General features: G+C 43.6%; 1 protein-coding gene across 1 annotated transcript in view; it reads left to right on the top strand.

Annotated features, from left to right (window-relative positions):
• Positions 1 to 4,306: 4,306 nt before the first annotated feature.
• Positions 4,307 to 25,810, top strand: part of OLFML2A (olfactomedin like 2A) — a 51,019-nt gene continuing 29,515 nt past the window's right edge. The window contains exons 1-2 of the mRNA XM_069082778.1: positions 4,307 to 4,500; positions 23,980 to 24,243. Coding sequence (XP_068938879.1) covers positions 4,432 to 4,500; positions 23,980 to 24,243 — 333 coding nt within the window. The 5' untranslated portion in view covers positions 4,307 to 4,431. The remainder of the gene's footprint in view (positions 4,501 to 23,979; positions 24,244 to 25,810) is intronic.

The following is a 25,810-nucleotide window of genomic DNA, read 5'->3' as shown; positions in this document are numbered from 1 at the left end:
ATGCCCATTAGTTGAGGAATAGCTGAACCAGTTGAGGTATATGAATGTAATGAAATACTATTGTTCTATAAGAAATGATAAGCAGGCAGATTTCAGAAAAACCTGTAAAGACTTACCTGAACTGATGCTGAGTGAAGTGAGCAGAACCAGGAGAACATTGTACACAGTAATAGCAACACTGTGCAATGGCCAACTCTGACGGACTTAGTGCTTCTCAGCAATACAATGATCCAAGACAATTTCAGAAGACTCAAGATGGAAAATGCTATCCACATCCAGAGAAAGAACTATGAAGTCTGAATGCAGATCAAAGTACATTATTTTCTCTTTTCCCCCCTTTCTTGTGACTTTTCCCTTTTGTTCCAATTCTTCTTTCATAACATGACTAATGTGGAAATATGTTTAGTATGATTGTACATGTATGACCTGAATCAGATTGCTTGCTATGTTGGGGACTTGGGAGGGGAGGGAGGAAGAAAAATCTTTTGGAACTCAAAATCATGTAAAAGTGAATGTTGAAAACTAAAAAGAAATAAAAATTTTAAAGTTAAAAAAAATGCTTGTCCATTCATTGATTGATTGTTGAAAGTCCCCTAATTGTTCTCTCACCTCCTCAAATTATATCATATTTGCTTAACTGGGTAAGCCTGCATATATGCCACCTCTCCTCTAGTAAAGGGTACAACTGTTGCAGACAGGGAAGTTACTGTGATTATTTGTCTTTGTATGCCTGGGACTGTGCCAGGAAATAGCAAGTGCTTAATAAATATACATTAAAATAAACCAAATTTTTGCTACACCACTTCTTCCATCTAGATTTGCACTGGAAAATATGCTTCAGCCTATTTGCATCTGCCATATACCTTGTCACTGACCTTTGGGTGACCTGCAATTCTGATTCTTTAGAGAGTGTGTGGTGTTCAGGTGACATGGGCAGGAGGAAAGGCCCTAAGAGGCAATTTTGACTCTTGATTTAGCTTTTGGTACTCTTGGTCTAAAGACAGTGTTGGCAGAGTGAAAAAAGCACTGAACTTAACTGTCAGAATACCTAGGTGCAAGTGCCAACTCTTTCGCCTACTACCTATGTAATCTTGGTTGAGGCAGTTTTCCTGGACCTCAATTTCCTCATCCATAAAAATAGGTAAATTCACACCTACAGAGATGACCTCAAAGGGTTATCCTAGGTATAAAAAAAAAAAACAACAAAAACTTGAAAGAGTTTACTCTAATCCTTATTTTCTTTGCGCCCAGAATGTTTACTGATTAATTCATCAGAAAAACGCCAGGGGGCAGGAGCTGGAGAAGGAAATGGCAAATCACTCCAGTATCTTTGCCAAGAAAACCCCAAATGGGGTCATGGAGAGTCAAACACGACTGAAAAAGTGCAAAACCGTGAGCTAAACTTGGAAAGCATCTGCAGAAAGACTGCAGGGACAGGCTTTGGGAAACTGCAGGTGGCTGGGTTATTGGTCACCATTCCAAGAGGACGCTGGCTCCACTAGCCCCATAGCTTCCACAGCATCTTTTATTCAGACTTCCTCCCCTATGATCTCCCCGATAACCAAGGTATCCCACTGCCACTGTGCTCTGAACACTTCCAGGTTGAATACACCCAGGTTGAAACATCAATGTACTCAGGCTGAAACAATTAAACAAATTGGGTTGGGGAGAGGACCTGAATGTGATTAAATTAGTGTGAGGAATTACCTTTGAGGAAAATTCAAGTATCAATGTAGGTCTGCACTTAGTCTGCAATTTATCATTTTAGAAAATTGCCTCATGAACTGAGAGGTTCCATGACTCAGTCACACACTGTATGTGGCAAAGGAGGGAATCACACTCAGGTATTTCTGAATCTGAAGTTAGCTCTAACCACTATGCCATGATGCCTTTCATAAATGTGTGCTTCCATACTTCAAAGAAGCATGATTTCGACAACAGAGGAAACAATTTCAGAGAGACATATGGAATGATCAATTCTTGATTCTATCTAAATAAAAATAAAAGCTGGTATTTGTATAGCACTTGAATTTTTACAAGACGGTTTATCTAGATCGTCTCATCTGACCCTAGCAACAACCCTGATATTATTTTCATCTTGCAGGGGAGGGAACTGTGCTCAGAGAGGTTGCACAGGGTCACACAGCTAATAAGTACCTGAAAGAAGATTCAAACCTAGGTCTTCCAGACTCTTAAGTTCAACACTCCACCCACTACTCTAGGATTCCTGTTCAGCTATTCCTGACCAGTGACTCGAAACCAATAGGCCAAGGACCCCCTCCTTCACAGGGGGGCTGAGCTCCAGGTTTTTGCAAGGGGCCCAGAAATCCATATGCCCACCAACCATTGTCCTTTTTATTTTTATTTAGCTCCAATGAAATATGTAGCGTGGTTCAATACAATAGGCAAGGGTACACTCTGCAGATTGAATAAACTGTCACACACATATTTCCTCTTTTTAATTGAATTTAGATGCTGTTGTGATTAAGAAAACACAAATTTATTTAAAGTGCTTCCAAATTCATACTAACAATGGATATTGACGGTACTACTAGGTTGTGTGTGTGTGAGGTTTGCAAATAAAACTTTTTTTTTCATTTTCAAAGAGATCCTCATATTCTAAAAGACTCGGAACCCTTGGGCCAGTTGATCTCTGAGGACTCTCACAGTTTTGAGATTTTGAGTCTCTTGTCATTCTGTGTCTATGGAAGGGGGAGGGTGGAGGTTTCCGGGAGGGTATTGAAGGATAGGGTACAGGGAAAGAGGAAAGAGGGAAATATCCTTAAGAGCACTGAGAAAGTTATTGGTGACCTCTCTGTCATTTTCTATCGTAATTCTTTCTTTTTTCTTTCTCCCCCTCCCCCCTTTCTCCCAGAGAGTAATAGGTAGATTATCTTTTACGTTTTACAAAGCCCTTACCTCACTAGCTCGGTGCAGTATCTTTAACCCCATTTTATAGAAAGAGGAAACCGTTGCCCAAGGTTACACAGCCGCAAATGTCAGGCCAAGATTCTAATCTACATCTTCTACCTCTTAGTCAAAGATTTTTCTGCTTAGCACCACACTGCCTGAGACACAGCCCAATCAATTTAAACTTTTACTAAGTCATGTAAATAATACAATAACTATTGGATGCAAGGTTATGTGCCGGGGGCTTGGGAGTGTAAGGAAGAAGAAATGATCGCCCCTGCCCTCAAGGAGGAGCTAACGTCCTTGCTACTGGTGGAACGCTGTGAGTTTTGAAAGATTGAATGAAGATGGGGTGGTTCTAGATGGGGAAATGCGGGCAATTAGGTGGGCCAGTGGACAGAGTGCTCGGCCTGGAGTCAGGAAGGGTCATCTTCCCTAGTCATTTAGCTGCGTGACCCTGGGCAAACCACTTAACCCGGTTTGCCTCAGTTTCCTCATCAGTAAAATGAGCTGGAGAAGGAAATGGCAAATCACTCCAGTATCTTTGCCAAGAAAACCCCAAATGGGGTCATGGAGAGTCAAACACGACTGAAAAAGTGCAAAACCGTGAGCTAAAGAACCCAGTAGTAGTGATTGGTGCCAATCGTTGGCTTCACGTATTTGGCTAGAGAAAGCAGAATTGAGGGTCAAGGAGTAAAAATTTCTGCTCTGGACTAAAGAAGCGACGAGTCTACGTTAAGGAGTGGATGGGGGAGGAAAAGAGAAAAGCAGAGACACAGAAAGACGTGGTGGATTGAGTCCAAGCAAACAGAAAGAAAGCGAGAAAAAAGAAGTTGAGACAAATAAGACTGAGATAGAGAGAAAAAGCAAAGAAGTTACAGAAGCAGAAAAAAAGGGAGGTCTTTAAAGATGCAGGAAGAAATTAGACAGAAAAACAGAGAGAAGAAAAGAAGGCTGAGAGCGTACGGTAAGTAGACGGGATGCGAGGGCCGAGAAAGGCAAATAAGGGAGAGAAACAGAGAGCCAGGAAAAGGCTGAAGAGAAATGAGAAGAGACCCTTCCTAACTCCAGTTTTGACACTCCACCCCAAGTGTCTCCGGCTGTCACCCGGTGGTGAAATTCTCCAAAACAAATGCTTTCAATACGCGTTAGTTTTTTTTGGTTTTTGTAGTGGTTGTTGGGTTTTGTTTTGTTTAAGCAAACACGTGCCCGGGGAGGAAAGGGAGTAGCAAATTCAAACAAACCGTTTCGCGGATGGGAAAGTCCCGGGGCCGAGGGTTGGGAGCTGGAGGGATAGGCGGGGCGGGGCGGCGGCCAGGACCCAACCCACGGTCCCCTGGGGTAAGGGAATGAGGCGGGGTGGGGCTGGCCGCTGCGGCCCCACCCCCTCGTCCGTTCCCTACTCAAGCCTGGCAGGCGAGGGCGGGGCGCTCAGAAAGAGCGGCGGGAGCTTCGGGGAACTTAACTGCGAGCTGAGCCCAGCCCAGCCCAGCCGCCGGTCCCGCTAGTCCAGCCCGAGCCATGGCCCGACGCGGACTGCTCTGGTTGCCGCTGGTGCTCTGCGTCGCTTCTGTGAGGGCCAACAGCAAGGTAAGTCCTAAGGAACCCGGGGACAGTGGCTCTTTTGCTCACACCGGCTCCCTTCATCATTATTCCTTTAGAATCCCAGGATGTCAAGACTTGGAAGGACCTTAGAACATAGAATGTTAGGGCTCTACGTTCCTTTAGAACATTAGAATGTCAGGGTTAAATGATCTTAGAATGTTAGAATATACAACGTTAGAACTTAAAAAGACCTTCTTAGGCAACACTCACCCTGCTCCAGTTTTAAAGATGGGGAAACTGAGGCCCAGAAAAGGAAAGTGACTTCCCTTCTTCATGCTTCTGCTAAAGCCCTGTGCCCCTGGAACCACTCTCTTCTACTGGTGCTCTGCTAAAAGCTCTCTCCAGTCACCCCCTCCCCTATCCCAGGGGAACTGACCCTATGACTTCTTAGTGTTGTATTGGGATGGTGCTGTGACCAGGAGAAGAAGTGTTATGGTCCCGGCAGAGGGAGGGAATACTCATGACTGGGGCCTGGAAAAGGGGATAGGACCCTGGAAAGGGGACATTCTCACCAGTGCTTTTTATGCTTAGTACCACCCTGCTTGGCACACTTCTCAATCAATTTAAGCTCTTAACTAAGTTATGTAAATAATACGATGTTACAATGCATTCAGCATCTGAGACCAGAGCTGTTTTTCCTTCCAATCTGTAAAATAAGGAACTTGGACCAGATGACCTCCAAGATGCCTTCTAGCTCAAATAGTCTTTGTCCTACGTTCTAAGTTTCTGTGTTAGAACATTGTGCATTCTAAGATCTTGTCTAGCTCTCTTACATTCTGATTCTGCAAGACCCTCTATAAGCTACTAGATCTCCAATAGAAGGAGGTGGGGGAGAAAGGTCTATCTATTGGCCCTGGTAATTCAGGGAAAGGGAATAAGGCAGGAAAGGGCAAAAACATTGTCTGAGCATGAAAAGAAACCTATTGTAGCTAGTTCACTTAAAGCCTTTGGTGTGGCTTCCACCAGGAAAGTATGACATAAAAAGTGGTACAAATGCCTACCTGTAGCAAATGGTAAAGTATCTCTGTTCCATTGACCATGGAGCCATTCTTGGGGGAGGAGGGTGAAAGACTTCCAGATGGGACTGGAGTCACTAGTGCTTTTTCATACATATCTTTCCTCTGACTCCTAGAAGCCAGATGATGTAGCTCAGGTCCCCTGGAAATATCAATTTCACTTAATTTCCAGAAGAGTTTGAAAAGGCACTTAGAATATAGTAATAGCTGCTATTTATATAGTACTTTTAAGTACAGGGCATGGTGCAGTCAGGTAGCACAATGAGTAAGAGCACCGGTCCCAGTGTCGGGATGACCTGGGGATCGAATCTGGGCTCAGACATCCACCCAGAAACACCTGGCTGTGTAACCTTGAGCAAGTTACTTAACCCCAATTGCTTAAAAAAAAAAGTACAGGGGCAGCTAGGGGGTGCAGTGAGTAGAGCACTGGCCCTGGAGTCAGGAGGACCTGAGTTCAAATGCAGATCAGCCACTTAACACACAAAAAACTAGCCATGTGACCTTGGGCAAGTCACTTAACCCCAATTGCCTTACCTTCCCCTCTCCAAAAAGAAAAAAAAAAAGTACAAATATTACTGCATTTTATCCTCACAACAACCCTGAGAGGGAAATGCTATTGTTATTTCTACTTTACAGGTGAGGAAACTGAGGCAGATAGGGGTCAAGAGACTTGTCCAGGTTCACATAATAGTAAAGCATCTGAGGCAGGATTTGCACTTAGGTGTTCCTGACTCCAGGTCCAGTGCTTATCCATTGTACTACCCAACTGCCCCAATACAATGTTAGGACATGGACCTTAAACCATGGGAGCTAGAACGTTGAGGATCAAAGAATCTCAGGATGGGAAGGAACCTCAGGGGTCATCTAGTCCAGCTTTTATCTCCTTTAGAACACCTTCAACAAGTAGTTGTCCACCCTTCCATTGAAGTCTTCAAGTGAAGCAGTTTCATTTATTGTCATAAAGATCAAGTGACTGGGTGTCAATCTAAATCTGTCTCTTTCAAATTCCTGCCCTTTCCTGTTAACTTTGGCTATCTAGGCTAAGCAGAAGAGAAATGGAGGTCTTTGAGCTAGGTTGAACTTGGAGAGTTGGTTGAATTTGGAGGAGGAAAGCATGGTTTCTATGTGAGGGCAAAAAAAAAAATCTTTCCCAGATCTACCATTAACTTGCTAGGTGACCCTGGACCCATAGGTGACCCATTTCACTTCTCTGTAACTCAGTTTTCCCAACTGTAAAATAATGGGAATGGACTAGAATATTCTGTAATCTAAGGTCTCTTTCAAATAGAACATTCTGAGTCTGTGATTAGTGGCCATATCCAGGTTTTCTGAATCAGCTATTTCCATTAATTCATTTTGTCACAGATGCAGGAAGCAAATATCTTGTTATCTTTCTCTCCTTCATCCTCTAAGGTCTCTCTAAACAGAGCAGGAGGTTGTGTGGGCTTGTGGCAGAAGAATTTAAATTGAAAGCAGAAAAGAAGATGAAAATCCAAATTTCCTGTGTTAGCCAAACATCACATAACTTGTTTAAAAAAAAATTAAGAAACCACAAACAGAACAGTTTGGTCCCAGGTGGATGACTTTTGTGACTGGCATTGCAATGGCAAGTGAGCATTTGAGGAGCCAGGCATCTCTGCCATCTAAAGATAGGAATCTTCACTCTTCATAACAAGAGGCATAATCTAAGTCTGTCCTTGCTGGGAAAAATAAAACCTAAGCTTCCAGTTTTTCTCTCTTTTTTTCTTTGCTGGAAACCCCAGGGGCTAGGCCTTAAGGCCACCTGTAGATTAAAGAAACCTGGGTTCAGATCTCAGCTCTGCTACTTATTTGTTGTGATATAACCTTCAACAAGTCACTTTCCCCTCTCACCTGTTTCTTTGTCTGCAAAATGACAGGGTTGGACTAAGAAATCTCTAAGGTCCTGTCAACTCTAAATCCAAAGGTGAAATCCAAAACTGAAATAACCTAGATAGTCTCTAAAGGCCCTTTTGAGCGCAGCTAGATGGTGCAGAGGATAGTGTGCTGGTCTTGGAGTCAGGAAGACTCATTTTCTGAATTCACATCTGACCTCAGACATTTACTAGCCATGTGACCCTGAGCAAGTCACTTACCCCTGTTTGCCTCAGTTTCCTCATCTGTAAAATTAAGCTGGAGAAGGAAATGGCAAACTTTGCCAAGAAAACCCCATATGGGATCATGAAGAGTCCTTTTTGGGGTTATTCTATGGTCTAACATTTTATATTCTAAGGTCATTTCCAGCTCTAACATTTTACATTCTAACATTTTCTTCTCTAAAAGCACATCATGAAAAGCAGACTGAATTTAGCATCAGACAGTCCTGGGTTCAGATCCTTGCTCTGTGACTTATGTGATATTGGGAAAACTGCTTAACCTCTCTGATTTTCTCATCTCTAAAACGAGGGGGTTGGACTAGATGGCCCCTGAGACCTCTTCCAGCTCTTTCTCTGTGACAGCCTTCATATGCCATGCATCTAGTCTCCTTTGCAGAGCAAACTCCTAGAAGGTCCTAGCAGGTGTAGGTTTCTGCATGGGTTGGGGGTTGGGGTAGGGCAGAGAGTTGAGGCTAACCTGAGTCCTCTGTCAGACCAAGGAACTGGGGGTGGGGGTGGGGGTGGAGGAAGCCTCCTTTTAGCTGGTGATGATTGGGTGTGAGAGGCCTGAGGAAGGAGGCCACTACTGAAATAACCAACAGCACATGGGGTGGGGGAGAAGGAAGCATCTAGTAACCAACCAGGGGAGCTCTCAGCCCCAGGCTTGCCAGGCTTCATTCAATTCCAGGCCGACTCTGGGGTCCTTAGGGAGCAGGTGGGGCTGGGGAGGAAGCTGGCAGGGGGTGGCGCTGGCTCAGACCCTTCCCCCAGCATCAGGCAGGGCTGATTCGCTCACATGTTCCAGGCCCTGATGGCCTCCTGGGCTTAGGTGGCTCTTCTTTGACTTGTGGAGTTTCCGCCCGGGGGTGTAATTGGAAACAGGACGAGCTGGAGCAGGAAAAGCTCTTTGCAGCTGTCGCCCCTCACCCCCCTCAACCACTTCCCCCCACTCTTCTGACCATGAGTGCCAGGGCCAGGGTTAAAGCAGGCTCAGAACCTGTGGGATCTTTCTTGGGATATCTGACCTTCACCCCAGGGAGGCAGGGCTCCTTTTCACCCCAAATAGTGACCCTCTCCTCTAGGACCCCCTCTATAAGGCCTCCTTTGCTTCAGGAATACCTGTCTCTGTTTGGCGAGGGGGCAGAGTTTCCTTTCGGGAATCACTCTGCCTCTGGTGCACCTACAATGGAGTCCTTTGCCTTCTGTTAATTCCTCTGAGGTTCCTCTTCCACCTACCTCTAGGGACCCTTTGCCCCTCCCCCTTCTTTGCTCTGGGAGCTTCTCTTTGGGGTGTCTCAGTGCTCCACTGAGGAGTTACTTAGTCTAGGGATTCCTCTCTTTCTAGCAACTCCCACCATTCGGTCTTTGCTCCCTACATGAAACCTTGCCTCTGGAAGCACCTCTGGGGTCCTTCCATACCCCACTGGAATAGTCCCATTTTTCAGTTTCTCTCCCTTGGATAATCTTTCTGGGGTCTCTCTGCCTCTGGAAGGCTTCTCCCCAGTTTGTTGGGTTCTATTCTTCTAAGACTTCACCTTCCATTTAGTCTTTTCGCTTCTTCTCCCTCACACTGTGGAGTAGTTGGTAGGAGTGTTGGGTTTGGAGTCAGAGGCCTGGGTTTAAATGCTGATTATGCCATTTATATTACCTTTATGGCCATGGCCAAGTCACTCCTCCTCTCCAGACCACAGTTTCCTGATCTGTAAAATGAGGGGGCTGGATTAGATGATCCCTAAAGTCCCTTCCAACTGGAAAGTCTTTGATCCTGAGAACTCAGCTGTACTTCTAGCTTGGCCTCTGGCTGCTGCCTGCCCTTAGTGTCAGCTCTTCCTACTACTTCCCCTACTCCTCAAAGCCCCTGAAGCTCTACATATACCCCATCCAGAAGAGAACTGGGGACTGGATGTGCTTTATTGCCACAAATGTATATTATGTGACCCTCGTGTGAGATTTAGGACTTCAAAATGTGGTAAGTGGGGAGGGGGAGGATGGAAGTGAGGGAACAGAGAGAGGAGGAGAAGGATAAAGAGAGGGAAGGAGGGGAGGAGAGAGACTGGGAAGACAGAGATGCCAGGGAGAGAGGGAAACCTGAAAAAGAGGCAAGCCAGGAAAGAGATAGAAAAAGACAATAAGAGGCATGCAGTCAGTTAGATTGGGGAAAGTTGGAAGTTCATTCATGCAGAAGTGGAAGGGAAGGAGTCATTGACTGGTTGGGGAGGATCACAGAACCTAAATGTGTGTTTTTGGCAAACAGTGAGATTGACCCTGATTTCAAGCCTGGAAAAACTTTATCCTGGGAGGGTAGTTGAAGGTGAGGGTGAAGATAAAGTATGGGACAGACACCCTGGCTTCTGGCAAACTCCAGACACTGGCTTCAGTTGAGGAGGGGCCAGATCTTTCAGCATTTCCTTTGACTGACAGACAGACATTGATAGGAAATAGCTTTGATTTTGACTTTGCTTCAGAAGAAGAGAACTAAATGTGGTGATATCAGCCAGCAGCTGAGACCTGGTGATTTTCACATCCCACAGGCTTGACAACAGAACCCAATGAGTCATTTTCACATTCTAAATGGATCTAGCCTGACACAAGAGACGGCTAAGGATTTCTTAATGTATTGTAACATGGATTGAACTTTGATAACCAATCACTGGATAGCCATTTATAGATTGCACACTAGGTCTGTTTCAGTTCTGTCCCTCTTGTCATGGAGTTTATAATCTACAAACATGACCAAGAAAATCATAGGAGGTAGAAAGGCCTATAAAGATCATCTAATCCTCTATTTTACACATGGGGAAACTGAGGCCCAAAGAGGGCAGTGATTTGCCCAATGTTACACAATTAGTAATAGAACTAGTGTTTGAACCCATGTTCAAATTCAGTGCTCTTTCCATTATTCTACAATTTATGTCATTCCCCAATTAGAAAGTAAACCCTGGGGCAGCCAGGTGGCTCAGCGAGTAAAGAGCACCGGCCCCAGTGTCGGGATGACCTGGGGATCGAATCTGGGCTCAGATACTGAGCACCACACCCAGAAATAACTGGCCATGTAACCTTGAGCAAGTTACTTAACCCCAATTGCTTTAAAAAAAAAAAAGAAAGAAAGTAAGCCCAATGAGGGCAGCAATATAATTAACCTAAACTTTGTCTCTCCTTCAGCCACTGAGAGCAGTGCTCTGAATAGAGCAGAGATAAAGATTTGTTTGTTGAATTTTAAGTGCCAGCTGACTGGCACAGACAAGATGTGTCATGTGGGAATTTAGAGGAAGAATAAATTCCAGTGAGCTGTAGTAGTCAGGGAAGGCTTCCTGGAGGAAGTGAGGTAATAGTGAATTGAAAGATGGCTATGACTCAGATAGGCAAAGGAAGAATATGGCAGGCATTTCAGGGAGTGCACACTGGTTACCAAGATGGAGAGGCATTTTTTCTGTGACACAATCACAGAATCTCAGCATTAGAAGGGAACTTAGAGGCCAACCAGTCCCTTCTCTAGCTGGTCAGGAACCCCCCATACAATGTCCAACAAGTGTTCATCCCGGTTTGACCCAAAGACCTCTAAAGACAGACCTCCTGCTGTCTCCCAAAGCAGGTCATTCCATTTGAGGTGAACTGTTATTTTTTTCAAACATTTTTGTTGATATCTTTTGTTTTTACATCAGATACATTTCCAAATGTATCCTTTCCCCCTTTGTCTTCCAAGAGAGCCATCCCTTATAACAAAGAATAACAGAGAAAGAAAAAACCATAACAGGCCAGCAAAACTAAGCAACCCATTCCAGTCTTGAGTTATCTGTAGGGTCCCAGACCCAAAGCCCCTCACCTCTGCACAGAAGAGAGGAAGGTGCCTTCTCAAACCTTGCTAGTAGAGATTCTTTCTTTTATTGTATTTATATCCTTAGTACCTAGAACAGTAATAACTGACCAATCAAGCAATAAATATTTATGAAGTATTTACCATGTCCCAGGCACTGTGTTAACTGTAACTGTAAGAATTTTTCCTTACCTCAAGCCCAAATCTGCCTTTTTACAACATCCAGCCATTGCTCCTAGTTGAGCCATTTGAGGTTAAGAAGAATATGTTTAATCCAGGGGTGGGGAACCTGTGATCTCCAGGCCACATGTGGCCCTCTAGGTCCTCAAGTGTGGTCCTTTGACTGAATTCAAACTTCACAAAACAAATCCCCTCAATAAAAATATTTGTTCTATAAAACTTGGATTCAGTCAAAAGGCCACAGCCCAGGACCTAGAAGGCCACCTCTGGTGAGGCCTCAGGTTCCCCACCCCTGAATTCTCTCTTCCATTTGACAGCTTGTCAAATACTTGAAGTCAACTATCTTGCCAACCCCTGAGTCTTCTCTTCTGTAGACTCAATATCTTCCATTCATTCAGTGTCATTCCTTCTATGACATGGTCAAAAGGCTCCTCACCCTCCTGGTTGCCCTACTCTGTAACTTCTCCAGGTCAATGAAGTAGTTTCTAAAATGTGATACCCAGAACTGAATCCAGTACCCTGGAAGTGATCTGACCAAGGCAGAACATGGCCTTCTCCTGATTTATGGATCAAATGCTTCCCTTGATGAAGCCCAAGATCTCATTAGCTTTTTTAGTTGACATGTTACACTGCTGACTCACATTGAGCTTGCAATCCATTAAAGCCCCCAGACCTTTTTCACAGGAACTATTGTCTCATCATCATATATCTCCTGGCATATAGTTGCAGAATTGATTTTTTTTTTATTCCAAGTGGGGAACTTTGTATTTATTTTATTAAATTTCATCTTATGTAGATCTTTTTGGATATTGGTTCTATCATCCAATGTATTAGCTATCCTACCAAGTTTTCTGTCATATGCAGATTTTATTAGCATGCCATCTATGCTGTCATTCAAGTCGCTTATAGTAATATTAAACAGCATAGGGCCCAGGATAGCCCTGGGGGGCATTACACAAGGGACTTCCTTTCAAGCTGATATCTACCCATGAATGAAGACTCTTTAAGACCAGTCATTGAACCAGATCTGAATCCACCTAGCTGTACGCTCATCTCTCCATCTTGTCCATAAAGATAGCATGAGGGACATTGATAAATGCATTATTGAAATCCAGGCAAAAAAAGAATTGTTGCCATATTACCCTGATCTAGCAGTCTTTGAACCCAGTCCCCTCCCCGCCCAAAAAATGAGATTTGTCAGTCATGACTTTTTTTTGAAGAGACCATGGAAGCTCTTTGTTTCCCTTCCTAGATGTTAACAAATCATCCCTTTCTTTCTTTTTTTTCTTTTTTATTAAACAATCAGGGTTAAGTAACTTGCTCAAGGTTACACGGCCAGTTATGTTATTTCTGGGTGTGGTGCTGAGCGTCTGAGCCCAGGACTCGATCTCCAGGTCGTCCCAACACTGGAGCCGCTGCTCTTACTCGCTGAGCCACCTGGCCGCCCCTAAGCAATTGGGGTTAAGTAACTTGCTCAAGGTTACACGGCCAGGTGTTTCTGGGTGGGTGCTAAGTGTCTGAGCCCAGGATTCGATCTCCAGGTCATCCCAACACTGGTGCTCTTACTCGCTGAGCCACCTGGCCGCCCCTAAGCAATTGGGGTTAAGTAACTTGCTCAAGGTTACACGGCCAGCAAATCATCCCTTTCAATAATATATTCTAGAATTTTTCAAGGAATTGAAATCAAGCTTCAGTTATCTGTAGGGTAGAAGACCCATGGCTCCCCACCTCTGCACAGAAGAAAAGACATACCATTCTATAGTTTTCAGTTTTCAGACTCTACTGTCTTCCCTTCTTTAGAAAATTAAAGCAATGTTTGCTTTTCTCCAGTCCTGCGGGATCTATCCCATTTTCCACAGTCTTTCAAAAGTCACTGACAGTAGATCAATAGTGGTATCTGATTATTCTTTCAGTACTTCTGGTATCTACTTCATTCAGGTCAAGTGACTTGTACTCAAGCTAGGTACTCTCTTAACTATCTCCTTACTTATCTTAGGTTCAACTCCCTGTTAATCATTTTTGTTCAGTCCTTTCCAGACCAAAGATCATTCTCCTTGGCAGAGAAAATAGGAAAAATATCAACTAGACTGGATCATTCATTTAGACTGGAGAAGTCATAGGAAGCAAGGCTAGAGACTTAGGTGGGGAGCCTTGTATATGGCTCCTTGTATATGTACATGTATGGCGAGGCGTGTGGGCAGTGAGGAGGCATGGGATTTTTAAAAAGCATACTCACAGCTGTACTTTGAGCCTGGATGCAGTGTGGTAGAATGTAAGGAGGACAGGATTTAGAGCCAGAAGACTTGGAGTTCAAATCCTCCTTCTATTACTTACTGCTTGTGTCACCATGAGCAAGTCAGTAGGAATCCAGCTCTCATTCTAATGAAGCTGGCAACTGTATGAAGAATGAATTGGAAGGATAAAGAGGGAGATCACTTTGTTGTAATACTATAAATCAATACCTGAAAGGGATCTCAGAGATCATCCCATCTACTTACCATTTTACAGATGAGGAAACTGAGGCCCATGGAGCTTAAGTCATTTGCCCAAAGTCATCCAAGTAGTATTGTCAGAAATGGGATTTGAACCCAGGTTTTCTGACTTCAGAATCACTGCCCTTTCCAATGTACCAGAACTTGGGTGATAATAGTGGGAGTAAAGAAGAGGAGAAAAAGGAATGAAGGAGACTTTTTGAAGGAACCCTCAAGACAGGTTGGCACCTGATTGCATGTGGGGATATGGGGGGGTGGTCAACATGTCCAGCCTAGGTGACCAAATACAGATGGTGCTGTCATGAATAGAAATAGAGAAGTCATGGGGAGGAGCAGATTGGGGGTGGGGGCGGAGATGATGAATTCAGATTGGGATATGTTGAGTTTGAGGTGCAGATAGGAAAATTTGTTGGAGCTGTTCAGCAGTCAGTTCAACACATGGATTTAAGTCTCAGAAAGGAGATCAAGACTAGAAATATAAAACTGGGATTGATTTAAATAGAAACACTCATTGAACCCATGGGAATGAATTCGACTACAAAGGGAGAGAGTGTAGAGAAAAAAGAGAGTCTGAGAGAGTGTTAGGGCTCAGCAGGGGGTACAGTCAGTCAACAGACATTTATTAAGCACCTATTGTGTACCTGGCACTCTGCTAAGCATTCCTCCAGAAACTTATTCCAGAAGTGGGAGACAACTTGGCTTATATAAAAATGAATATGTTTTATATAATAAGGTAGTTTGGGGAAGGAACCCTCTAGCAGTTTAGGGATCAGGAAAGGATTCACATAGAAGGTTGTATTTAAGATCACTGGATTGGATCTGGGTTCAAATCCCCGATCTGCCCCTTACCTTGGAAATTACTTAACCTCTCTTGGCATCAGTTTCCTCATCTAGAAAATGAGGGGGAAGGACTTAGATTACCTTTAAGTTCCCTTCCAAAGTTCCAAAGCTATGACCCTATGAACTTATGCTTGGGAAGCAGGAGAAAGAAAAGGAAGTGGTGAAGGAGGTTGAAGAGTGGTTAGCAAGGTAGGTATTTGGAGCATTGAGAGTAAATGAGATCTCCTAGGGAACAGTAAAAGGAGGAAAGAGGGGGTAGGTAGGGGAGGTGGAGAGCAGGAATAGTAGCATTAATAGGAATAGGGACAAGAGGAGGAGGAAAAGTAGTAGGAATAATAGGAGAAGGAGGAAGGTGGGGAGAGGGGAAGAGGAGGAGGAGGAGTATTAACAGGAGGGGGAGAAAAGAGAAGAATGGAAGGAGGAAGAATAACAGAAGGAGGAACAGAGGAAAGCAGGAGGAGGAGTATTAACAGGAGGAAGGAAAGGTAGAGAAGGAAGTAGGAAAACAGAAGGAGGAGGAGGAGCAGGAGTGGAGAAGAAAGAAGGTGGAGGGGAGTAAGGGCTGGAGCACTGATATTAACAGGAGGAGGGAAAGCAGAAAAAGAAAAGGAGGAGGAAGAATAGGAGGAGAAGGAAGAGTAATAAGAGAAGTAATGGGAGAGCTAAAAGACTGAGAGGTGGAAAGAACCTTAGAGATCCTCTAGGCCAGTATTATTAACCTATTTGTGTCATGTATTACTTTGCAGGTCTGGTAAAGCCTATGGACCCTTTCTCAGAATAATGTTTTTAAACACATAAAATAAGGGGGAAGGGAGCAAGTATTTTTTAAGAACCAATCATGTGCCAGTCACTGTGCTAAACACTTTACAAATATTATCTCATTTGGTTTAAAAAATACAAATTTAAAAATAAATGAAACTGAAAATTACAAAGGAAACCTAGTATATTAAAATATGGTTATCGAAATATAAAAAATAAGTTCAGAGCACCCAGGTTAAGAACCCTTGACCCTAGTCAAACCGTATCATTTTACAGAGAGTGCCCATTTCTGTAGTGTTTTAAGATGCACCAAAAAATTTTCCCAGAATCCCTCTGAGGCAAGTAAGAAGTAAGCATTATTTTCTCTGCTTTACAGATGAGGAAACTGAGGGTCAGAGAGGTGACATGAAGTGCTGAGCTAGTAAGTGTGAGAGTTAGGACTCATAGCCATGCCAACTGACCCCAAGTTCAGCATTCAGGGGGTGGAGAGAGAGACAAGACCAAAAAGACTGGAACTAACTGGGGAGGTATGTCCACAATTAGGGGATTTGCATTATATGTAAATTAGGCCCCATTACTTAATTTTAAAGTAACTAAACTGTCTCAAGCAAGAGCTCCAGAGGCCAGATTTTCAGGCTTTTAAAAGGACTGAATCACCTTCCAAGTAGGTGGCAGGATATCCTTATGGAAGGAGGTGAGGGGTTGGAAAGGAAATACAAAGGGATAGAAAGGGAGAATAGCAACTTTCTTTGGCACCCATGGTCTGTGCAGAATTTGATCCGTCTTAGCATCTAATTGACTCGTTCTCAGTAAAACCACTAATTTTTCCCCTGATGGTTTTTGGATTCCATTGTGAACTACTTGTGAGTATTCAGGGTCCTGTTTATATAAAAACCACTGAGAAAATGAGGACAGCAGCCATCTATGTGGGCAGCAAGGAGTTTTGTTTCAGGGGTAGCAGGGGGTGGGAGTGAAAGAGGACAGTGGGAACCAGGGAGATCTGGACTTGAAGAAACATATTTTCCAGGTTTGCCTGGAGGGAGGACAGAATTAAGAAAAAGAGTCAGTTATAAAGAGTCACAGAAAGACTCCCCAGGATGCCTGGAACAAGTCATTTAAAAGCTCCCTTGACCTTTTACAGAGTAGTATCCTGGAATGAGCCCTAGACTGGGAGGCAAGAGAACTGGGTTCTAATCTTAGCTCTGCTCCTGTTCAGCTCCAGCTTTGAGAAGGTTGCGTTCGTTCTCTCGTCCTCTCTCTCTCCCTCTCTCTCCCTCTCTCTCCCTCTCTCTCTCTCTCTCTCTCTCTCTCTCTCTCTCTCTCTCTCTCTCTCTCTCTCTCTCTCTCCCTCTCTCTCTCTCTCTCTGGATCTCTCTCTCTGGATCTCTCTCTCTCTCTCTCTCTCTCTGGATCTCTGTTTCCTCTTCTTTACAATGAAGGGGTTGGACAAAGGAGATGGACTCCCTAAGGTCCCTGCCAACTTTCACACTTTGTATTATACTCTAACATCCTGTGTTCTGAGGCCGCTTCCATCTCTAACCTTTTGTGTTCCATATTCTAACATTCTATGTTTGAGGTTCTGTCCAGCTCTAACATTTAGGTATTAGGAATCTTCCTTCATTGTGTAAATTAGTGGAGGAGAGGAAGGAATTCAGAGTCAACTCCACCTCCAAATACGGGATCTTTGGTACTGGGCTTTGTCCTTAGCAAAGTGAAAAGATGGGTGGTAGGAGGGAACAGGAGTCGGGTGGGGGATGGGAGGCATGAGCCAGCTGGGCAGGCTTTGGCTTGGGGTGGGGTGAGGAGGGGCTCCCCTTCTGGAGCAAACCCAGGATTGTTACCAAAGGCTATTTCCAGGCCAGCTTGAAAACTGACCCATCAGTGGGCCTGAGCAAGCCTTGCCAACCGCCCTGCACCACATAGGACATTGCACCTCATCACTGAGGGAAAGAATGTAGCAGATGGTCGCTGCTTGGGCAGATGAGCTAAACAGCTTTTCCTGCCCAGTAATGGGGGAGGCTCCAGTTAAATCCCCCACACCCAATCTCTGTCTGCTCCCCTTTTGCTAGGGCCCCATCAGAGCAGGCCATAGAGGCACAGGCTGGGATTGTGAGGGGGTAGAAACAGAACCTAGAAAGCAGGACACACACTCTCTGAGAGTCCAGAGACCCTTGGGAGTGATCATACATTATCCCCATTTATCTAATACAGGGTTGAGAGTCAGCCCCATTTAGTACAGAGAGCTGGAGGGTGAGTCAAAGGACCTACGTTCTGGTCTGGTTCTGCCTCTATAATCATCTGTGTGATGTGGGCAGGATTCATAGCCTCTCAGGGCCTCATCTTCCTAATTTCAGTTTTGTTTTTTTTTAAAGCAATCGGGGTTAAGTAACTTGCTCAAGGTTACACTGCCAGTTATGTGTGTGTGTGTGTGTGTGTGTGTGTGTGTGTGTGGGTGCCGAGTATCTGAGGCTAGAACTGATCCCAGGTCTCCTGACTCTGGGGCCCACGCTCTTACTCACTGTGCCACCTGGCCGCCCCTAAGCAATTGGGGTTAAGTAACTTGCTCAAGGTTACACTGCCAGTTATTTGTGTGTGGGTGTGGGTGTGGGTGGGTGCCGAGTATCTGAGGCTAGAACTGATCCCAGGTCTCCTGACTCTGGGGCCCACGCTCTTACTCACTGTGCCACCTGGCCACCCCTAAGCAATTGGGGTTAAGTAACTTGCTCAAGGTTATACGGACAGTTATTTTGTGTGGATGTTAAGTATCTGATCCCAGGTCTCCCAATTCTGGGGCCGGCGCTCTAACTGCACCATCTAGCCACCCCTAATTTCAGTTTTCTTAACTAAATTTAGGGGGTTAAACTAATGAAGTTGAAGGTCTCTGTCAGCTCTGCTCTGATATTTTGTGTTCTAACATCCCTTCCAGCTCTAACATTGTATGTTTTAATGCCCTTTCCATTTCTGACCCTCAATGTTCTAAGATTCGTCATCTAAGCCCCTTTTCATTCTGATATTCGAACTTCTTTGTTTTAACAATCCATGTTCTAATGTCCCTTCCAACCCAGGTAGCATATATGATTCTATGATTGATTAGATGGAATAAGCATTTGGAAGCTCCTCCTGCAAATGACATGGGGCTGGGGAATGTAGCAAGCAGTGCGCCCTCATCCTGGCCTGGTGTTAATCATTAACAGGTAGGAGATAATTACCTGGCAACTTCAAAAGTAAGTGTCGCCAGGAAAATGTCCTTGTTACCAAAAACTTCCTCCAGTAGTCCCAGAGCTCCCTGTTCAGTATTCCCCACGGGATTATGAGGTTAGAGCTGGACCGTTATTCCTGGTCTTCCCTTTCAAAAACCTCCAGAAAAGGAAAAGAGAACAAGACCCTGAAGAAATGTCTCTAGGAAAAGCAGCCTTTTAAGAGAGAATACTAATCCAGTCACCACCACTACAAAACTGGCAGGCCAAAACAAAGCATAAAAGCAATAAACCCACAATTCTGTACTTTATTACAAAATGCTTTTTGCATAACGACTTTTATGTCGTAGGCAATGCAAATATTATTATCCCCGTTTTGCAGATTAAGAATTGAAGTTGGGGAGTGGAAGTGACTTTCCTGTTAATGGCTCATATTTCTCTAGTCCTTTACAATTCACAAAATCATAGGATTCAGGGCTAGAAAAGACCTTAGAGATGATCTAGTCTAATCCTCTGATTTTATAGAAGGGGAAACTGAGGCCCAGAGAAGGGAAGTATCACTCATGTAACAGAGCTGTGATTCAAACCCATTGTACTTTTCATTTCAACACATTGTCTCCTAAGTTTACAGAGTACTTTTTTCTGCTGGTTATTTTGCTCTTAGATTTGATCTAGTCCAGCTTTCTGATTTTACAGAAGGGGAAACAGGCCCAGAGAAGGGAAGCATCACTCATGTAACAGAGCTGGAATTCAAACCCAGTGTACTTTTCATTTCAACACATTGTCTCCTAAATTTACAGAGTAGTGTTTTTCATGACAACTCTGTGTTAAGAGGTATGAGGATTATTATCCCCTTTTATCTAAAGATGAACCTAAGACCCAGAAGGGTTAAGGGACCAGCATTGCTTTTGGAGTCAAAGGGTCTGAGTTCAAATCCTGACTCTACTGCTTACTATCTCTGGGCTTGGGATTCCTCGTCTTTAAAATGAAGAGAGACAGACTAGGAGGTGGGGAACCTGCGGCCTCAAGGCCACATGTGGCCCTCTAGGTCCTCAAGTGCAGTCCTTTGACTGAATTCAGGCCATAGGTTCCCAATCCCTGAGAGGATCTTCAAGGATCCTCCTAGTTCTTACATCTATTACTTGTGCAAGACCACAACTATTTATGTATCGGAACCAGGGCTCAAGGCCATGCCTCTTAAATCTCATTGCAGGGCCCTTCCCTTTATACTTTTTTTTTTTTAATTTGGGAATGCTCAGATTACTTGTAGTTATTCTCATTTTGTGATAGTTTAAAGTCTAATCCTTCTTCCACATGACACTTTATTTAAAGGTAACTATCATGGTCCTCCTCTCAGTGCCGCAAATCTCCAGGCTAAATGTTTTGGAAAATTCTTCACATAGCAAAACCTCATAGTTTCTCACCATCCCAATTGCCTTCCCCTGGGCTCTCTCTAGCTTATTATTCTCCTTTCTCAAACATGGCAGGCAGAACTGAACGTAGCCTTCCAGATGGGTCCTGAGCGGGGTAAAGAGCAAGGAGGCTATCATTGCCCAAACTCTGGACACTATTCTCTTCCGCATCCAGCCTAAGGTTGAATTAAGTTAGCTGTTGGACTGAGCTTGCAGTCCACTAAGACCTCCAGGTCTTCTTCATAAGAACTAGTACTTTAAAAAATATCTAAATATGGAACTTTATCCTTGCCTCTCTTAAATTTCATCTTACTTGATTCAATCTATTGTTCTAACTCACAGAGGTCTTTTGGGATCCTGGGCCCATCATTCAATTAGCTATCCCCCCAAGTTTTATTCCATCTGCTAATCTGATAAGCATGCAATTCATACTATTATCCAAGTTATTTATAACAATTTCAAATAAGCACAAAACTCAGGACAACTTAGGGGCACTCTTCATTGGAAACCTTCCAAGTCGATATCCATCTTGAGGTAGCTAGGTAGCTCAGTAAATAGAGTGATGAACCTAGAATCAGGGAGACCTGAGTGCAAATCCAGCCTCAGACAGATACTTAGCTGTGTGACCCTGGGCAAGTCACTTAACCACTATCTGCCTCAGTTTCCTTAACTGTAAAATGGGAATAATAACAGCACCTACCTCACAAAGTTGACATGAAGATCAAATGAGATGTTTGTAAAGCACTTAGCTCAGGGCCTGGCACCTTAACAGCTGTTAGATAAATGCTTATTCCCTTCCCTCTCCTACCTCTGAAATCTTTAGGACTCATTAAACTAGGTCTGAATCCACTAAACTATACTTTTGTATAGCCCACAACTCTTCATCTTGTCCACAAGGTTAGCATGAAAGACATTGTCAAATGCTTTGAGTCTATAGACTCAATAGAGTCTACAATGTCTACAACATTTCCATAATCTATCAATCCAGCAACCCTGTCAAAAAAAGGAAGAAGGAAACAAGTATTTATTAAGCTCCTGCTGTATGCTAGGCTCTGTGCCAAGTATTTTACAAATATCGTTTCATTTGATTCCCACAATGACTGTAGGACGTAAGTGCTATTATGGTTTCCATTTTACAGTTGAGAAAACTGAGGCAAACATAAGGCAAGTCAAACAGCTTGTGAGTGTCTGAGGCTGGATTCGAATTCAGGTCTTCTTGACTCTAGACTCAGTGCTCTATCCACTTTACCATCTAGCTGCCTCCTAAAATCACAGGATCATAGATTTAGATCAGGAAGAAAGCTCAGCCATCCTCCAGTCCCATTTCTTCCTTTTACAGGTGAGAAAACTGCTCCCACTCATACCCATAGACAGTGGCAGATCTTGTGCTTTTCCTCTGTTCTTTGCTGTTAGGATGGGAGGCTGGTCTGCCAAGACGTCTTCTTGGGGATTTCATTCATCACTGCTTCCCTTTCTGGATGTTCACAACCCATCTCTTTAATGTATTTTCTAGGATTTTTCCAAGAACTGAAATCAAGCTCAGTGCCCTTTAGATGACAAACTCTGTTTTTTTCCTGGTTTTGAAAATTGAGATATTTGCCCATATTCAGTCCTGAAACATAAATCCCATTCTCCATAGCCTGTCAAAGATCTCTACAGCTGGCTCAGTAATTACACCTGCTTCATCCTTCAGTCCCCTGAGATATATATAGAGTTCATTCAGGACTGGTAACTCAAATTCATCAAGGGCAGTCAAGCATTCTCTTACTATCTTCTCACTTAACTTGGGCTCCAATTCCTAATTAATCGTTTTCTAGTCCAAGATCATTTTTCTCAGCAGAGGAAAAAGAAATGAAATGAGTAGTTCTGCCTTCTCTCCATTATCCTTTATCTTTGTTCCAACCCTCTTCAATAGCTGTCCTATCTTTTCTTGGCTCCCCCTTCCCCCTTCCTCTCTCCCTCTCCCTCTGCCTGTCTCCCTCTCTCCCTTTCTCCCTGTCTCCCTCTCCTTCCCTCCCTCCCTCCCTCCTTTTGGTGAGGTAATTGGTGATTAAATGACTTACCCAGGGTCACACAGTCACTAAGTATCAAGTGTCTGAGGTCAGATTTGAACTTAGTTCCTCCTGACTCCAGGACCAGTGCTCTATCCACCACACTACCTAGCAGTCCTTGCTTCCTCTCTCTTTTGCCAGATACAACTAAAAAGTCCTTTTCATGCTCAGCCTCAGCTTGTTCTGAACTTTTGCATTCTTGTCACTTTTCTTACAAGACCCTGCAGCACTTTGGTTCCATTACCTGTCCTTGCTTCTACCACCTTTATATCTTCTTTAAAATCTACATTGATTTCTATAGTCTTGGTGCTTCTTAAACTGTAGGTCAAGACTGGATATGGGGTCATGTAACTGAATGTAGAGATCTTGAAAAATTTGGCAACAGTGAAAAAGGTTTCTGAACGCTCAATGACCAAAAAGTAATTAAAAATCAAACACATAATGAATCTGAGGTGGTTTTGGCAGTGCTTGCCCATGTTGCATTGTGCAATTTCACTACAGCCTTGGTTCTGAACACACATGTGCACTTTGCACTACGCGTGCCCTCACACCATATAACACAACAAAAACGCTGCAGAAATACCTTGGCTCAGATTTGAATCTATTGTATGTCTTTTTACCGTATATACAAAATCATAAAATGAATTTTGGCTTGGAATTAGGACAGAATTTCCAACAATTTCTGAAATGACCCTAAACATTCTTCTGCCATTTTGTGCTATATGTTTATGTGAAGTGGCATTATCAGCACTGATGATTATAAAATCAAAGTATCAATCAACTCTGAAAAATGTTGAAGACACTCTATGTCCTGCAGTGTCAAACATTCCACCAAGATTTAATTCTTTGTGTAAAAATAAGCACATCCATCTTATTAATATGCAAATTTGTTTTCCTCTTTAATAAATGGTAAAATTCCATGTATATCAAAGAATCATTTTAAAATACATTTATGATTTATTATCAGTAAATGTTTCATGTGTATACCTATCTTATATACCTGTATACAAGTAAAAATTTCTGGGGCCAAAAAGGAGGTACAAGTGGAAAAAGTTTAAGAAGCCCTGCCATGGATGACACTTCCCTTCCTTCCTCATTGTATTTGTTTCTGCTTTCAGGACTTTGTTCTTGGGAGCGTCTCATCCTTTTTGGACTGACTTCCCCTGTAGAATTTTAGACAGTGGGTTCCTACCTAGCTTTCTCTGAATGCTTTGAAATCTCCTCTCTGAAAATCTAGGATGCCTGTTAAACTATACCTCCATCTCCTCTCCTCTGTCAGAGCTTCTAAATGGAGTGAGTGGTGACTTCCCCTCGCCCACCAATGTGATCAATATTTCTAATTTGGCAGCCAGTTCCTTCTTGTTGGTGAGAATCAGGGCCAGAATAGATCCAGTTGCCACTTTCCTTCACTTCTCACCAAAGGGAAATTTTTCTACTTAAGAGAGGAGGAAGCCTTCAACTTTACTAATGTTGGTCCCTGCTACTCATGTGCCTATTCAGTCTATCTGTTAAATAGGTACTTCTTTCCCCAGCGCCCAGCTTATCTTTGGGCCTTCTCCCCAAGGACCTCTATTCTCCTATCCCTCCAGGTGTTCGGTGATACGGAACAGGTTCAGATGACATCTGAGGGTTCCGACTGCCGCTGCAAGTGCATCCTGAGACCCCTGAGCAAAGACGCCTGCAGTCGCGTCCGCAGTGGGAGTATGAGAGTGGAGGATTTCTACACAGTAGAAACTGTGAGTTCTGGGGCCGATTGTCGCTGTTCCTGCACGGCACCCCCTTCCTCTCTCAACCCCTGTGAGAATGAATGGAAGATGGAAAAGATCAAGAAACAAGCACCAGAGCTCTTCAAGGTATGTGGGGTGGGGGGGAAAGGGAAGCCACCACAGCGACTGGGTGTTGGAAAGGTTGGAAGGGAGGCAGGTCCAGGGGCCAGATTCAGGTGATTACAGGACTTGTAAAGGGAACCCCCCCCCCCAATACTCAGCAGTAAGTCATTACAAAAACACGATTTACCATACTCAATCAAAATGACAAATCATTGTTCCAGTGTAAAGTCACCAGTCTCAATAAATCCCCTAATCTCTGATCTCTGTAGAATCATGTAGTATTAGCGAAGGAAGGAACCTTAGAATACAGTTATTCCTTCCACACTGCAACTCTCCTTGTTGTGGTTTCAATATATCACAGGTCCACATAAGAAATTAAATGGGAATTTTTAAGTGTTTGGTGGAAGCTACAGATGACAGAAAAAAGTTTAGAAACTCAGAAATGCATAAAACACATGTATAGTATTGTGTTTTTATTTATTTTGATATTATTGATATCATAGTATTGATATTATTGATAGTATTGATATTATACATCAACCCAAATTTTACAACAAGGTACTGTAAATACCCCATAAAAGAAAAAGGAAAATTTCAGAGTTCTTTTCTGGTACAAAGGGAGGGCAAAGAAATGTTAAGCAGATTTTCCAGATTGTGGGGACGCCATGTCCTGTTACCCCCCTGCAATGTAGAAGGGACAACTGTAATGAAAATTAAAACTGAAATGGATCTTTACTGTACAATGTTCAGCTTGGAATAAGACTACAGAACATAGAATGTTAGGAGGTAAAACGCGAAATAGGACCTTAGAGCCTAGAATGGGACTCCGGGGTTACCTAATTTGACTCCTTCATTTTGCAGATAAAGAAACTGAGGCCCAGAAAGAGAAAGAGATTTGTCCCGGGTTACACAGCTAGTTAATTAAGATTCAGGATCAGAACACAGGCCTTCTTACTCCTAGTACATTGTCCTTTTTGCTCTGTTTGCTAGCAGCACATGGGTTTCAGTGTCTGTCTGAGAAATTCAAGGAAGTCGCTTGTTTAGGGTTTTGGCAGAGCTCAGCTTTTCACTTCTATCTTCCTTCCAGACTCTTAGTAAGGGTGTTTCTCCAGGTCCTAAATCTCAGGCCCTCTTTTTGGGGGAGTCGTGAGGAGAGGTATGAGTCAGACTCCAGCCACAATAAAACTGAGCCAGGGAGCTAAGGATCAGCTCTGTCCCTTGGGGCATAAGTAAAGTGTAAGAGTCAAACCCATGTTTCCTGTGTGCGTTGGTTGAGGGGAGGGATAAATGTTATTGAGGTTCAAGATTTAGGAGGCTTCCAGAGAAGGGCAGCCTTGCCAAGACTTCGGAAGGAGAAACAAATGTCACGAGACAGCAGATAGTAGTGAGGATGAGAGTTCAAGGGACTGAGGAATAATCATTGCCCACATGGTTCTTTGGAGAAATGGTGGGATGGAATGGGTATGCATCAAGGAAGCCAGAAGGACAGGTGAGAAGCAAGTGGAAAATAGGAAAGATCTGGGGAAATGGAATATCTGCAAGGATGGGAGCAGAGGAGAGGAGTTGAGAGTAGCTCTTTTTGTAGTCATGG

The sequence above is a fragment of the Petaurus breviceps genome, unplaced genomic scaffold, assembly GCF_028583685.1.
Source record: "Petaurus breviceps papuanus isolate PSGF00001 unplaced genomic scaffold, PetGlider_PUasm1.0 171, whole genome shotgun sequence".
NCBI classification, from domain to species: domain Eukaryota; kingdom Metazoa; phylum Chordata; class Mammalia; order Diprotodontia; family Petauridae; genus Petaurus; species Petaurus breviceps.
This window is presented reverse-complemented; position numbering and strand designations above follow the sequence as displayed.